The sequence below is a fragment of the Peromyscus leucopus genome, chromosome 11, assembly GCF_004664715.2.
Source record: "Peromyscus leucopus breed LL Stock chromosome 11, UCI_PerLeu_2.1, whole genome shotgun sequence".
Classification (NCBI taxonomy): Eukaryota; Metazoa; Chordata; class Mammalia; order Rodentia; family Cricetidae; genus Peromyscus; species Peromyscus leucopus.
In genome coordinates, this window is record NC_051072.1 from 6,083,446 (window position 1) to 6,098,755 (window position 15,310).

Below are 15,310 nucleotides of genomic sequence, written 5' to 3' on the forward strand. Positions count from 1 at the left end.
AGGAATTGTAATGCAAATATCTGTGTTTTCCATGGTCTTAGGTGACCCCCGTGAAAGGGTCGTTCAACTTCCAAAGGGGTCACGACCCAAAAGGTTGAGAACCACTGCTCCATACCACCTTGCAGACCCATCCCCCATCCCAGGTGTTTTGTAGGGTGCACTGGAAGGTCCACTGCCTAGAGTTACCCAGTGTCCTGTTTCAGGTGCTGGGCTGGATCCGAAATGGAGAGTCCATGTTAAATGCTGGCCTCATTACCGCCAGCTCACTGCAGGAAGCAGAGCAGCTGCAGAGAGAACATGAGCAGTTCCAACACGCAATTGAGGTAAGGCAGTGTCTGAGGGCGGGCCTTAATGGCATGGAGCCCAGCCTGATGACCCTTGATATTCCACCAAGCACTGGAGCCAGCCCCGGATTGATGGGAAAGAGATGCCATGCTCACCAGTTCCCCACTGATTGTAGGAGAAGGAAACAGCCCACAGCTGCAGTGGATTGAGGACAGCCTTGTAGCAAGTGTCCCAGCGGTCAGGGCCCCCTTCTCTCCCATGACTTTAGCAGGATGCATTGGACTTTGATTAGAAGTGCCTTAAATCAGGGAGCTCAAATTGGGGCCTGAGCTGAGGTTCTTTATTATCTTGCTGATCTTACAGCTACAGTCTTACATGCAACCAGTTTGGACAAAGCAGAGTGCTAGGGGTGTGAAGGGTCTTGCACGATGACCAGGCACAAGTAATGATGACAAAACTCTCCGTGCTTGCTTACTGGCAGCAGGATTCACCTTGATGGGCTGAGGGGCAGTACTGCACTAGACAGTGTAGCCTTGGCCGGGCCCGGCAGCTCCCCCTTGCTGTTAGCGGGGCACTAATTGCTTTAGAATGGGTTTCCTTAGGGGCGGGTAGCAGTTGTGATGAGTGATCTCAGAGTATAGGCAGGGCTTCAAAAGGGGTGTTTGAAAATAGAAACCGTGATGTTAGCCGGAGAAAAGGCCACAGAAGCCAGCACTAATTTACCCCCGAGGTCAGTGTATCATCAGCTGCTCAGGTCAGTGGCTGCCTCTTCCTGAGGCTCCAACTCCAGGCAGCTTTGTAAACCTGAGTAGCTGCAGTGCCAGGGGGGTTTTGGTCCTCAAGGTCAAGTGTCAGTCATTCGGGAATCTATACCATGGTCGGTGTTTACAAGATCATTTCCACTGTACCGGGTGAAATGAAAGACTTTCTTTCCTCTGAGGCACTGTGTGCCCTAGCTGCTGGTACCTCATGTTCTAGATCTCACCTGGAGAGCCCCTGGCATCAGGCATCAGGGCTTACCATGTGGTTTTCTTTGTGTGTGGCATGGAACATTCTCAGCCTTTTCTCTATATGTTTTTCTTTTCTTTTCTTTTTTTAAAAAAAATCACTAGTTCTTAAACTCTTTTCACTGGAGTCTAGTGCTTCAGCTGAAAATGAAAATAAAAGGCATTTGTTCTGGCCTCCTTTTTCCACTTGTTGCTTTGCCTCAAGTGGCTATTACACAAAAGCCAGTCAGGATAATAAACTTGGCACAATTGAACAGAGCTTTAGACTGTCAGTTGCTAAGAGTTGTTTCTGTTGCTTCTCAAATGGAAAACCCCACAGCTGAGTGCCATTCTGGGAAGTCTTAATGCATTTCATCCTTCATTAGATAAATTAGACATCAGTGTGGTTGGTGCCAGGCCTAGAACTACTCGACTGAACTACCCTTTAGTATTTGCAAAGCATCCTAGTGAGTCGGACTTAGGGTTGATTCTGTTCGCCGCGGAGAGCATCCCAGTTCCTGCCTTCGTGTGCGATGCCCTGCTGAATGCGCCTTCCCATCTTCCCCGTGTCTAGAAAACACACCAGAGCGCACTGCAGGTACAGCAGAAGGCCGAGGCCATGCTGCAGGCCAACCACTACGACATGGACATGATCCGCGACTGCGCAGAGAAGGTCGCCTCTCACTGGCAGCAGCTCATGCTCAAGATGGAGGACCGCCTCAAACTCGTCAATGCCTCGGTCGCCTTCTACAAGACTTCAGAGCAGGTCAGGAGAGAGGGCTTCTAGGCTCCTTCCCGGTGCCTGACTGATCTGGGCTTTAGGGACAGCGTCACCACCATTGACGTAACCATCAGTAGCGAATCCCTCAGGTCCACGTTAAACAGGGAAGATCTGTTCTGAAGCTACATTTACCCTGCTGCTCCGGCTCTCGGCTCTCGAAGAATAGCAAGTTGACAAGTAGCTGAGAAAACATAGCCTTTCTCGGTTGTGGAGAAACATCAGGGCAGTGGGACACTCAGTTTGTATTCTAAAATCCCTCCCTGCCGGCCTTGAGTCAGGCAAAGCCCATGGCCGCCTGTAGCGTTCTTGGTCTTTCCTCATTCTTTGCCTTCCCCAGGGCACGGCTGAGAGCACTGTCATTTCTGAGCCTGGAACTTTGTCCCCTCAGGTCTGCAGTGTCCTGGAGAGCCTGGAGCAGGAGTACAAACGAGAAGAGGACTGGTGTGGCGGAGCCGACAAGCTAGGCCCCAACTCTGAAACTGACCACGTCACCCCCATGATTAGCAAGCACCTCGAACAAAAGGAGGCCTTCCTGAAGGTATAAGGCTGGGTCCCTTGGGTATTGATGTCACGCTGATTGGCTGTTGAGGGCCACAGGGTCTCCTGACTGTCGTTTAGAAGTGATTCTTGTAGGTTACCGGTGCATACATAGTTGTGTGGTCTGAACTTTCAGAGCGAGGCCCCATAAACACTGACTCTTGCCTTGTGTGGAAAGTGACTGGGGTGATGACATCAATCATAGACTGATCCTTTTCATGAAACTCCACTGTCTTACCAGTTTCATGGGGAATGAACTAGAAATCTACAAATAACTATTGGCTAGAAGTTACAGTGCCATGTAACAGTATTATAGCGATGAGATTTCTCTGAGGCAAAATTATTGTTAACTGGAAAACCCATGAACTTTGCAGACAGGAAGTGATTGGCTGGTTGATATGGTGAAGCACAATACCTCTAGCTTAATGAGTCCGTTTGGACATTCAGCTACTTTAGGCCTCTAGACTGCCTCTCAGAAGACACAGACAACCAAGTGGGGTGGACTCCAGCGCCTTGGCTGAGAGTGGGTGCTAGCCTCAGGACGCAACCTCTGAGCAAGTTAGTCCTGTTCAGACAGGCCGTGTTTTCTTCAAGAAGGTTAAATGCAGGCTCTGAGGAGTTTTTATGTACATCCTATTGGCTCACACCAAAGTCACAACCGTGCCTGAAACAGTGACAGTTTTTAAAGTGGTTATGTGTTTGGAAACACTGGCCACGTGAATGCGTCCACACTTTTAAACAAGTTCTGAGTGCGTCTTTTCACTGGCAGCTGGGTCCATCAGAAACATGGCTGTTTGTTGTCTTTACGTGGGTTAGTTGTTCTGTTTCAGCATTCTGACGCCCCTGCCCCGAGACACCATTTCCTGTTGTCTTTAATGATCTGTTCCGGTGTCTAAAGGTCATGCACTGACGGAATTGTTGTGTAGTCTGGAAAACTGAATTGTGACTCTGCATTAGAGACCTTACAGAGAGCCGGGGCTTTTGTTGACCTAGTCGGGAGGAGCCACCATCATAGCTTCCAAATATTGACTGTAACTGCATCAACCAAGACTTTGGAGTCTACTCTGGCTGGCCTCTGTTGTTGGTGGACTAATACCAACGGCCATTAGATGATTTACTTTGGAGATGTGCCGCTCTTGCTCCAGAATCCACACAGTAGGAATTGAACACCACTTAGTTAACATGTTTTCGCTAAAACCACAAAGGAAAAGCCATTTGAGTGAGTTTATAGAAAAGGCCTCTATATCTGGGATTTCCTGCCCATCAGCCCGAACACTGAAGAGGTACTGTACACTGATGACGTCACTGAGAGGTTACCTAGTACATCAGCAGCTACCAGTCACCCACAACCACAGCAATGCAAAATAATCAACCTCCCTGGGATTTGAGGGTTTCACACTAAGAACCGAGGGATGAGTCTGGCCACTCGGGTTCCTTTACATATTGTTTATGACAGTCTCATCTATAAGATTGGGGCAGAGAGCCTGGAGGTGTTTACTATCCGTCTGGCCTTTACAGAAATCTGGGCCCAGTATAGCTGGGTCCTGTGCTACCACTTCCCCATTAGTCTGCAGTCAGGATGTACTGGGGATCCAGTGACCTCAAGACTAGACTGGAAAGGGCTCCACTTCCTCTTTGACTGTATATCAGTGGCTGCCTTCGCAGCCCTTGCACTGAGTGGTCTGTAACATGGTCTGACCTTGCAAGACCAAGGAGTCTGATAGAGGTTTTTTTTTACTTTTTGTTTTGAATTTTAAATAGAATTTAATCTCTGCATTTTGTAAACCTCAAGTTGACCAAATGGCTGTTAGGCAGAAGACTTTTGATATAGCCTATGATATTGTCGTCTCCATATACTCAAAATACATATCTGCGTGAGTCACATTACCTATACATTGTCCCACAAATACATATCTGCGTGAGTCACATTACCGATCCGTTGTCCTCCGTTGTTTCTTAGGCTTGCACGCTGGCCAGAAGGAATGCAGACGTCTTCCTGAAATACCTGCACAGAAACAGCGTGAGCATGCCAGGGATGGTGACGCACATCAAGGCCCCGGAGCAGCAAGTCAAAAGTGAGCATGCTGCCACTGTGCTTCCCTGTGGCTAGCTCTGAGTGTCCACTTCATGCCCAGACAGCCGCATTAGCTGTCACTTCAGTAACGAAATAGGAAGAAATCTGTAGGCCACTAATACACTGAGTCAGCTAAGTATAAAACAGACGGCATGGCATTCAGCTTGATGGTTACTGTCCTTGCCTGTTGATAGATGTGAGTGAACGCATGGTCAAAATGAAAACTGCAGTTATCTATATGCAAAGTAGTTTTAAAAGCTAAGTCAGAAATCATGTACCGGTGTTGTGGCTATTAGCTACTTTTAAGGTTGTATGCCTAAGACATCGTTAATTAAGGAAAGCAAATTGCAAAGTGTTACCTAGTTTAATACCTCTTGAGTATAATACAGGTTTTTTTTTCATTAATTTACTTGTAAATGGATAGAAAAAGGTCTGGGTAAATTTATACCGAAGTGTAATTAACAGAGTTAGTGTACATGGAATGTTAAGTAGAAGCATGAGGTGTACAGGGTAAGGAGCTACCCAAACCAATTTCACACAGCTGAAACTGAGTGTCATAGGCAAAAATTGTAGCATTGACTCTCGTGTCTTGTAGTAAGGAGGCTGTGGATAGCTGGAAATATTTTGTTTCTCTTGTATTCTATTTGGTGGCAAAGGTTTATGCACCTCTTAGAGTGAGGCGAGGAGATCTGGCTCCCCGTGATTTACAGGCAGGCTGCCAGTATAACTACAAGATCAGTCCAGGGAGTCAGACAAATGGTCTCAGCATCTCTCAGGAACTGGAGCCACCCCTGAGTCCCTGAGGGCAGTTCACACTGCTTAGCTGCTGCTTGGAAAAATTATTACTACTCAGTCAGAGCCGGAAGTGAGAGCAGAGGGATTTCTTCATGCATGAATTTCTTTCTTTCTTTCTTTCTTTTTTTTTTTTTAAAGATTTATTCATTTATTATGTATACAGAAGAGGGTGCCAGATCGCATTACAGATGGTTATGAGCCACCATGTGGGTGCTGGGAATTGAACTCAGGACCTCTGGAAGAACAGTCAGTGCTCTTAACCTCTGAGCCATCTCTCTAGCCTCCCCATACATGAATTTCTGTTCACATGCAGTGCTTGTGTGGAAGTGGTAGCTTAGTACTTTGCTGGGCGTGGCGGCACACACCTTTAATCCCAGCACTCAGGAGGCAGATGCAGGTGGATCTCTCTCTCTCTGAGTTTGAGGCCAGCCTGATCTATAGAGTGAGTTCCAGGACAGACAGAGCTACACAAATAAATCCTGTCTCAAAAAAACAAAAATTCAAAAATTGAAATGAATTTGTTTCCTATGATTTCAGTAACTGGCAGTGAAGCCCACGGGGCCCTGCTCCTTGCTGAGCTATTGGCTACTGATGGATGGGGAGAAGGACAGTCATTGCCTCCATTAACGTGCCCACTGATGAACTCACAGGCCCCAGTGGAGAGCCCCAAACCTGTGGTCACATGACGGCCCCGGCTGAACTCAGCAAGTCACTAAATAAATCAAAATCTTCACTGACTTTGCTAAACTGGTTGAGTTTTCGGTGGAGGGGGCACGGCAGTGCAGCTGCTGAGCTGACCTGTGAGACGCCATAACGCTTCCTCACGAGGTGCACCGCCTGCTCGGAACGCCGTGTTTGTGACAGACGTACTAAGATTCCCTAATACAACAACATTATATGGCAGCTATCGTGGGGTCTCTGTCTTGGTTCTTCTTTTCTAAAGCTTTTTCTTTCTTTTATTAACTTCTAGAGTGAATTTGTCATACTGTAAAAAAAGTGAAGGTGCTGTCTTAGTGAGGGTTTCTGTTGCTGTGAAGAGACACCATGACCACTACAACTCTCATGAAGGAAAACGTTTCATTGTGGCTGCCTTACAGTTCACAGGTTTAGTCCATTCTCATCATGGCAGGAAGCATGGCAGCGTGCAGGCAGACAGGCACAGGAGAAGAGCCGAGAGTTCTACATCTGGATCAGCAGGCAGCAGAGAAAGAGAGGGAGCCACTGGGCCTGGCTTGAGCTTCTGAGACCTCAAGTCCACCCCCAATGAAGGGACACACTTCCTCCAGCAAGGCCACATGTCCTAACCCTTCCAAATAATGTCACTCCCTCTGAGCCTAGAGGGGCCATTTTCAATTCAAACCACCACAGATGCCCAAATGTACATAAATTGCATAATTATGCTTGCTACTTACAGTCATTATAAGGATATTTTGTGTGTCCTGTCTATGCATTTTCTTACAAAAAAAAAAAAAAGAAGCTATTCTCCCTATGAAAAGCACATTTCACTTTGTGTAACACAGCTTTGTAAGCCACTATTTAGAGACTGGACTGCTGCCTTTTGAATGCATTTCAGTAATTGACTTCAGGTGTCCCTGGTGTGGTAAGGGGCCGGACATTGCTTTCAGTTTCATTGTTCACATCTGCACTTCCCAGTTACTCATCTCAGTAGCAATAGTTTTGATTATTTGTGCAGCACCATTTGTCTGAAAGATAAACTCTAGTCCAGGATGTCCACATTTCAGTGTCATTACTGGTGCCAGAATGCCTCGTGCTAGGGTTGCATTGCATAACACAGGCTCCCATGCACCCGGGCCTTGCCCCTCTCCCCAAGCCTGAGTAGTGTCAATCTTGGCCAGTAAAACAGCAAACAATGCTCTAGTTGCTTGTGTGAGGTTAAGCGTGTGTCCATATGTTTACTGCTCATGCTTTAGTGTTCAAAATTGCGTTACTTCACAACGAAGGGTGTAACTCAGTGGTAGGCGGTGTGTTTTACCTACATGCGGCTTTGTTTTCCATCCTCAGCACCAAATAAACAAAAGTCAAAATGAAAAGTGAACCGTAGGGTTATAGATCAGTTCACAGCATGCTTGCCTGGCATATAGGAAGTGCTGGGTTCTGTCTCCAGCACATAAACCAGGCGTGATGGTGTCCAGCTGTGCGTCCAGCCCTGGAGGTGGCAGCAGAGCTCGGAAGTTACAGTAGGTTGTCTCAGCTAACTCGAGTTCCAAGCCAGACTGGGGTGTCGGTTTAGGAAATTGGGTCTGTGACTTATATGTCCCCAGTAGTTTTTTGTAGCATGAATCTTAAAAGGTCTTGTTAATAAAAACAAACCCAGGGCCAGGTATTGGGGTGAATGCTGGAAGATCAGAGAGACAGAACAGGCCACAGCCACCTCACCTGGCCAACTTCTCACCTGATCCTGTTTTCTCAAACTGGAAGCCTCTTTGTCCTCATCCGAATAGATCTCAGCTGAACTGCTGCTCAAAAGCCTAAAAGCTTAACCAGTTCTGTTTCCTCACGCCTTAAATACCTTTCTGCTTCCTGCCATCACTTCCTGGGATTAAAGGCATGTGTCACTATACCTGGCTGTTTCCAGTGTGGCTTTGAACTGACAGAGATCCAGACAGATCTCTGCCTTTGGAATGCAAGGATTAAAGGTGTGTGTGCCACCATTTTCTGGCCTCTGTGTCTGTCTAGTGGCTGTTCTGTTCTCTGACTCCAGAAATAAGTTTATTAGGATGCACAATATTTTGGGAACTCAATACCACCACAGTTTTACCTGTTTTTTTATGAGCACAGCATTTTGACAGTAGCTATTCTATATCAGTTTTAGTTTTTATATAATAAGACACCTTTGCCTTCACAGTTCCATGGTCATCTGCTTCTCTAGTTCCCTCCTTCCCCTCCTAAGGCTTTATGTTTTAAAAATATGAGTAAACAAAAAAAACACTTATTTTTTTATTTCCTGCTCTATTGTGTGGTTGTTACTTTTATTTTAAGACAGAATCTTGTTTGTATCCCACGTTGGTTTCAAATTCAAGGGTGAGAGGATGCAGAGTCTGCTTCAGGTGCTGCTGAGATCTCGACAGGAATGCCGTCTGTCTTAGCACAGTCTGCCATGCTGGGACAAGAGCGTAAACATCTAAATGAAAACAAGTAGGAGTCTGTAGGTGTGAATGGAGAGCAAGCACCAACACCTTTTCCTTTTCCACCTCAGATATCTTGAATGAACTCTTCCAGCGGGAAAACAGGGTATTGCATTATTGGACCATGAGAAAAAGGCGGCTGGACCAGTGCCAGCAGTACGTGGTCTTTGAAAGGAGTGCCAAACAGGTCAGTGCATCTGGGGCGCCCCAAGCCCTCCACCGTGCTCACACAGGGGTGCTCATCAGGTCAGTGCTCCACCCTGCTCACACAGGGGTGTTGAACAGGTCAGTGCTCCACCCATGCTCACACAGGAGTGCTCCACAGTTTAGTGCTCCACCCTGCTCACACAGGGGTGCTCCACAATTTAGTGCTCCGCCCTGCTCACACAGGGGTGCTCCTCAGGGCAGTGCTCTACCCTGCTCACACAGGGGTGCTCCACAGTTTAGTGCTCCGCCCTGCTCACACAGGGGTGCTCCACAGTTTAGTGCTCCACCCTGCTCACACAGGGGTGCTCCTCAGGGCAGTGCTCTACCCTGCTCACACAGGAGTGCTCCACAGGTCAGTGCTCCACCCATGCTCACACCTCTTTTCCTTGACTGGCAGATTTTTGCTACAAAAGCCCTCTTTAACACTGCGTTCTGATGTCAGAAACAATCATGCCTTTTAACTAAGTTTGTTATAAAATGAAACCCCTAGGCCCGAGGATAGTGTGACGACAACCTGTTTGTTTCACACTATACCAGCGTGCCATTTGGTTGTCCTGAGCTGCCTTTACCTCACACTTAGAGCTGGCAAGTGCAAGTCATCGAAGCAATTACCGTGTAAAAAGCGTGCTTGCGTCCTGGTTAAGTGCTTACGGAAACATGGCAGGTGCTTTCTTTATGTTGCTGTATTCATATATTGAAGAAAAGTTAATTTTCAGGGACTCCGAGCTAAAACTAGGTGAGAAACATGACAGAATTTCTAATAATTCAAAATAATCAGAAAGGGTTTTTGAGTTTGGCTGAGGCAGAGACATGAAGGGGTCCGTTTTCTCCCAAGGGCACTGTGGGACAAAGTGCTTCTAAGGAGACTGTCCATCATAGAAGGTCATCTCAAAGTAAATCTATTTACTTGTCTTAAGCACCAAAATCCATTTCAGTTCTCTTTGGCTTCAGTACAGTCAGAGAAACACAGGATTAATTTCATTCCCTCAAAACCTGAGGCTTGGGCTGGACATCGTCTGTGTAAATGAAGTGACTGCCACCCAGGGCTGCTCCCTGTGGTCAGTCAGTGTTGACCCCTGTCCTGCCTGCAGCTCCAGTGTGGGCTGTTAAACCCATGTGCAGCAGCACATTCCTGACACACAACATTCAGCCATGTCGTGCTAGCCAAGGAGGAATGAAACTTCAGCTTAGGTTTCTCACGTAGGGTACAGATTCTGTTCCAGGTCGATTCGTTAGTTTCAGAGGACAGCCGTGTCCAGAACTGCTCAATTACCTACAGACCTTGGCCCTCCGATCTGGTGCTCTGTTGACCTTTCTCTCATCTGTGATCAGATCCGCACAGTGGGGGGCTGTGGTGTTTAATACATTCCATTGCATTTTCCTAACACTTTTGAGAGTGTTCCACCATGCTTCATGTCATGGAGGTGGCTTTGGTTCCTAACTAGGCAGTGTTATGCATCCTTTCCTGTCTTACCTCTCAGGTTAAAGACACGGTACAGTTCAGCTGCGGAGAGGCACAGCTGCTGTGCCTTCTCCTGGCGTTGCTGGTGGGGACCTGTCAGGCCAGCTGCCCTCCTGAGCTCCGCTCCACGTGTGGTCGTTGCCCTCTGGTGGACATGCACTGCTCAGTGCAGGCCATAGCCCCTCAGATTCTGCAGGTCCAGTGTGGCACACAAAGACTACAAAGTGGATACCACCGTTGCTAATGCCCGTGTGGAGAGCTGATGTGGCCTCCGTGGTGTCGCTCTGGGCTCGTCATTCCCTCGGCCCTTCCTGGTTCCACCTCCCAGGGCCTCCCTCTCTTATCTCCACCCCTGAAGCTGCCTCTCAGGACCAAGTTCACGCTGTTCTTGCTTCTTCCTCTCCTCTTATCTGTCCCTGGGTGTCTCCCAGCCCTGACCTCTATTTTCGGCTCCCAGATGTCTAAGTTTCTGGTCCCTCTCGGTGTCTCTCCACTTTGGCCTCTCCAGAAGCCAGCTCGGCTGCACCCCCGAGCCCCTGTGCCGTCCGCGCCTCTCTCATCGTGCCCAGTTAGGAGTGACGAGGTGTGTCTTTGATCCCTGCCTCTCCTTTGTTGTCCCTGCTCCCCACCCGTCCCTGAGTCTAGGGTGCTGACCTCCTGTGCACCCCACTCTACCCTCTCCATCCCAGCGGAGCCTCGGCCATTTCTACCCGGTCTCCGTTCCATCCTTTTCTATACAGGAGCACATTCGCTTCTGCAAAGAACTCCAAGCTCTGCCTGTGACTCCATGGGCCCACCCGCCCTCCCCGCCTCTGCTCTGGCTGCTTCTGCTTTCTCCACCTGAGGCAGGCCAAGTGGCCACCGGTCACACATGTGCTACCCCATGCTGCTCCTTAGTCCCCAGGTCCCACCCAAAACGCCACCTCCCATGGCCTCCTTCTGACAAGGTCTTCCTTCTCTTATCACGGCTACAGTCTGTGACTTGCTTTTCTGTCCACTTTTCAGTCTGTCAGGTGGGGGGGCAGGTATGTGGTTCCCCGGTTCCTCATGGAATCTGGGGTTCGGGCCACTCTTATCCCTGAGGGCATCTGCCTCCACAGTATGTACTTGGAAATGCTTTCAATGGGGTGGAGAAGTCAGGGACGCTGAACAGATTGACTGACACGACCTTCATTTATATCAGTGTTAACATTGTTTCAGAGATGGAGTGACCATCTGTAAGCTTGAGGAAGTGAATGTCCAGCTGATAGCTGAAGTACCCTGTGGCTTGATTTCCTTTTCTCTTTTTGCTGCGAAAATTCCACAGATGGGATGCGGGGGTGGGGGGTGGGTGGCTTGGGAGGTAAAGTTCTGGGGACTAAATTGAGCCCCAGCACCAACATTTAAAAAAGAAATGGAGCTATGGTGGTGTACACTTAACAATCACAGCAGCGAGGGAGACAGAGAAAGGCAGATCTCAGGGCTTGTGGCCAGTCAGCCTAGCCTACTTGATTCGTCCCAAGCCAGTGAGAGAAACTCTCCAAAAAAAAGTGAATGCCTCCTGAGTGATGCCAGCCTAAATTAACCCCTGACCTTCATGCAGGTTCATCCGCACATGCAGGAAAGTTCACATGCACGTACACACTGCCCCGGATGCAGAAGTGTATCTGACAGAGGGCAAAGTGGGCGTTCCAATAGCAACATGTCACAATGGGTGGTTTCAGGATTCTAGGACACAGAGACACTCACACCATTTAAAATGCTGGTTTTCCTTAGCTTGGCCTGTTTAGATGTGTGTGTTTAAATAAGTCTAATTCCATTTTAAGCTCCGGCACCCGAGCCTCGATGGCATCCTTTCTTCAGGAGTTATCATTAGACTAAAAAGGTGAAGTCACATCTTCTCCTGGCTTCTCCCCAGTGGGGACCTTACGCACCATGTGGAATGGGTCCTCTGCAGGACACCCCCAAAACACAAGTGAAATAGGCACTGGTCTGCGAGTTCAGGTGGACATCGTAGTCTGGGAAGGAAACCAAAGGCCTGGAAAGGCACACCTGCTTCTGTTTTGACTCGAAACACCATAGCATCAGAAAGCCGTGGTTCTGTGTGTGTTCAGACCTTTGGTATCACGAGGTTTTCAGACCATCCTTCACCCACCTCTGTGTTCTTGAAAACAGACGTTGGCTATAGGTTCTGACTGTCCTGTTGTTAGGCTGCAGGTTCATGGTCACAAGAAACCCTCGAACCCTTGCTGCGTGGGTGACAGAATTCTTTTCCCCTGCGCTGCGCTTTAGCCCTGGAGCCATGACGCTCCTCTCCTCTCAGCGCTGTCTGTCCCAGGGGCTGGCCTCCACGGCAGGGCGTGCAGTGTCTTCCCTTTAACGTGTTTGCCTTCCTCTCCTCTAGGCACTGGAGTGGATCCATGACAGTGGGGAGTTCTACCTTTCCACACACACCTCCACAGGGTCCAGCATCCAGCACACCCAGGAACTGCTGAAAGAGCATGAGGAGTTTCAGATAACTGCCAAGGTAACCTGCGTGGGAACGGGCCTCTGGTCTCTCCCAGCCTAACCTAGAACTGCAGGGTACTCGTCAGAGGGGTCATTGAGCAAGGCCTGTGACGCTGGAGGAAGGGCTGCCAGGTCGGTGGCCGTCAGCTCAGGTGATGGTGTTCTCAGTTCTCGGGTGGGAGGGAGCCTTTCGCTGTCTCGCTGCGTTCACCTGATTTCCATGACAGGCTCCGTCGCCTCTGGCTTTTGCTTTGTCCCTTTGTCATTTCCTGGCTGTCTTGCTCTGATTTGCTTTTGGAGTTATTTTACCAAGTCTTGCAGTTTTTCTGAAACATGGGGTGGGGGTGGGGGGTGAAGGGTGTATTCTTCTGTATTCTGTGTCTTTCCTGGAAAGCGTCACAGTGGCATCGCTCACCAGTCCATTCTGACATGGTCTGTGTTTACAGTTGACAAGGCTGATGTGGGAGTCTCGGTTACTGGTTGTTCATGTGTCTGGGACACTAGAGGCGCTGGCACTTTTCTCTTTAAAAGAGAATTGGATACTTACTTCAGACGGATTACATCTTTGTGTCACATGCACTATAAATAAATACAAATTTGTAAGAATACTCACGTTGACACAAATCATTCCCAAAGCATGCGTCCCAGGAGTGGTTCTGGCCTTTATTTCAGGGTGGTTTTGAATTGCTTAGCATTAGTTCCCTTCTCTATGATTTTGCTGGTTTTTTTTTTCAGAGTTTGTTATTAAATTACATTTGTTTGTGTTGGGCTATACATGCTACAGCATACATGTAGAGGTTGAGGACAACTTGTAGCGATTGGTTCTTCTTTGATAGTGTGAATCCTGGGGATCACAGCAAGTGCCCCCACTCACCGAGCCCCCTTGCTGGATCTCCGGGGTTGGTTGGTTTGGGATATGTGTGTGTGTATGCATGTGCTCTGAAATATCTTTAAAAAAATATTTTTAATAGATTTGAGTTTTTAGAAGATGCTGACAGTTATTTCAGATTTAAGAGTGAAAAATAAATGACCAACCTGAATAACATTTTTGTTTAAAAAACAAATAAGTGTTCCTATAAAGGAACAAGATAATTATCTTTAAAAAAAAAAAAAGAGAAAGAGAGGCTAAGAGAGAGGAAAGAAGGAAGGAGCGAGCTGGGTGGATGTCACAGAATCTGGGAGGCAGACAGATGGAGCTCTGTGAGGTCCAGGCTAGCCTGGTCTACATAAAGAATACCTGTCTCCAAAAACCAAAAACATCTAGAATAACTATCTTGTGTGGCCCTTAAGCAGCTTTGGAAACATAAAGAAGACTTTTTCAATCAGCTGGTGTCACAGCAGCTACTTTGTATTTCCCCGGTTTGTTTTTGCTTCTGTAACATTCCTGGCCCCTCCTCCCGCCCGGCCTCTCCTCCTGGTTTCCCAGCAGATTCTGAGTGCGTGGCCTTGGGTAGCCCTGGTCCTGTTCGTCATGCACTGGGGCTACAGAGGGCTGGTTCCCCAGGGCATTGGGTGGAATGCTGGGGAGGGTGGGGCTCACCAAGGTGGAAAATGCCCACTCCTGGAGATACCAGGAACACCCAGAGAGCAGACTGGTCCTGCATCTAAGGTGCAGACCGTGGCTTTCCCTTCCTCTGGATATAGCACATTCAGCCATATAATTCTCATTTTGTTAGTACAGATAACAAAATCTTCAATACTGTGTTACAATTCTGTATTGTTTCTCTGATGATCCTTTGATTGAAAGGGTGTTAAGGAAGTGCCTAATGTTGCATCCAGAGGTAGATTCAAAAACAAAAACAAAAACAAACCAGCTATTTTCCACCACTGCTCCGCTTCCGGTCATGTGTTTGTCTCCATAGCCTGTTCACAGCCCCGAGACTGCACTGCTGTTGCTTCCAGTGACCGGTCCACCTTGTTCACTGGGAAAATCTGTGTGGGAGGTTCCCGTCATTCCTCAACGTTCCTTTCTATTGAGTTTGAGTGTGGCTGTTGGAAGTATAAGACAGTAGTGTGCATGTCTTTAATTCTTGTGTCTTGTAAGACCTAAAATTGTCAGTACCATCTGACCATGCTATTTCCCAAGTCTGTAGAACTATTGCTTTTGTTAAACATGATGCTAGGTGGAAATGGGAGGTTTGCAAAGCGTGCTCCTTGTTGTCTCATTAGCCGTATGTGGTCATTGGTGTGGGTGAGGTCTGAGTCAGAGAGTTCCTCGGTTTGTCAGGATGAAGCGAGGTTTGCCATTCCTCGCACCCATCACCCTATCTTCGTGTTCCCTAAGAAATTATGTGTCTCACATCCCATATCGAATCCTCTAACAGGACAGTCTCCCATCTCTTAGAATAATGACAATTAGAGCACTTTCTATGTTAAAGCCATAAAGCCAGGGAAATGTCCACCTCTCTGTCTTACTAAGACTTCTTCTTGACTTGGTCCCTCTGTCATGCTTAGTCCAGCCATTTCTCCAAGTGCTGTGCAGGCACCATCTGTGTCCAGTTCTCAGGCTTCATTCTGGGGTGGATTTCTATGCTCATGCCAGGCGACGGA

At 47.9% G+C, this 15,310-nt stretch overlaps 1 protein-coding gene across 1 annotated transcript in view; it reads left to right on the forward strand.

Annotated features, from left to right (window-relative positions):
- Positions 1-15,310, forward strand: part of Trio (trio Rho guanine nucleotide exchange factor) — a 317,342-nt gene that overhangs the window by 190,952 nt on the left and 111,080 nt on the right. Inside the window, 6 exon segments of the mRNA XM_028868161.2 lie at positions 204-323; positions 1,846-2,037; positions 2,441-2,590; positions 4,550-4,664; positions 8,676-8,791; positions 12,657-12,779. Coding sequence (XP_028723994.2) covers positions 204-323; positions 1,846-2,037; positions 2,441-2,590; positions 4,550-4,664; positions 8,676-8,791; positions 12,657-12,779 — 816 coding nt within the window.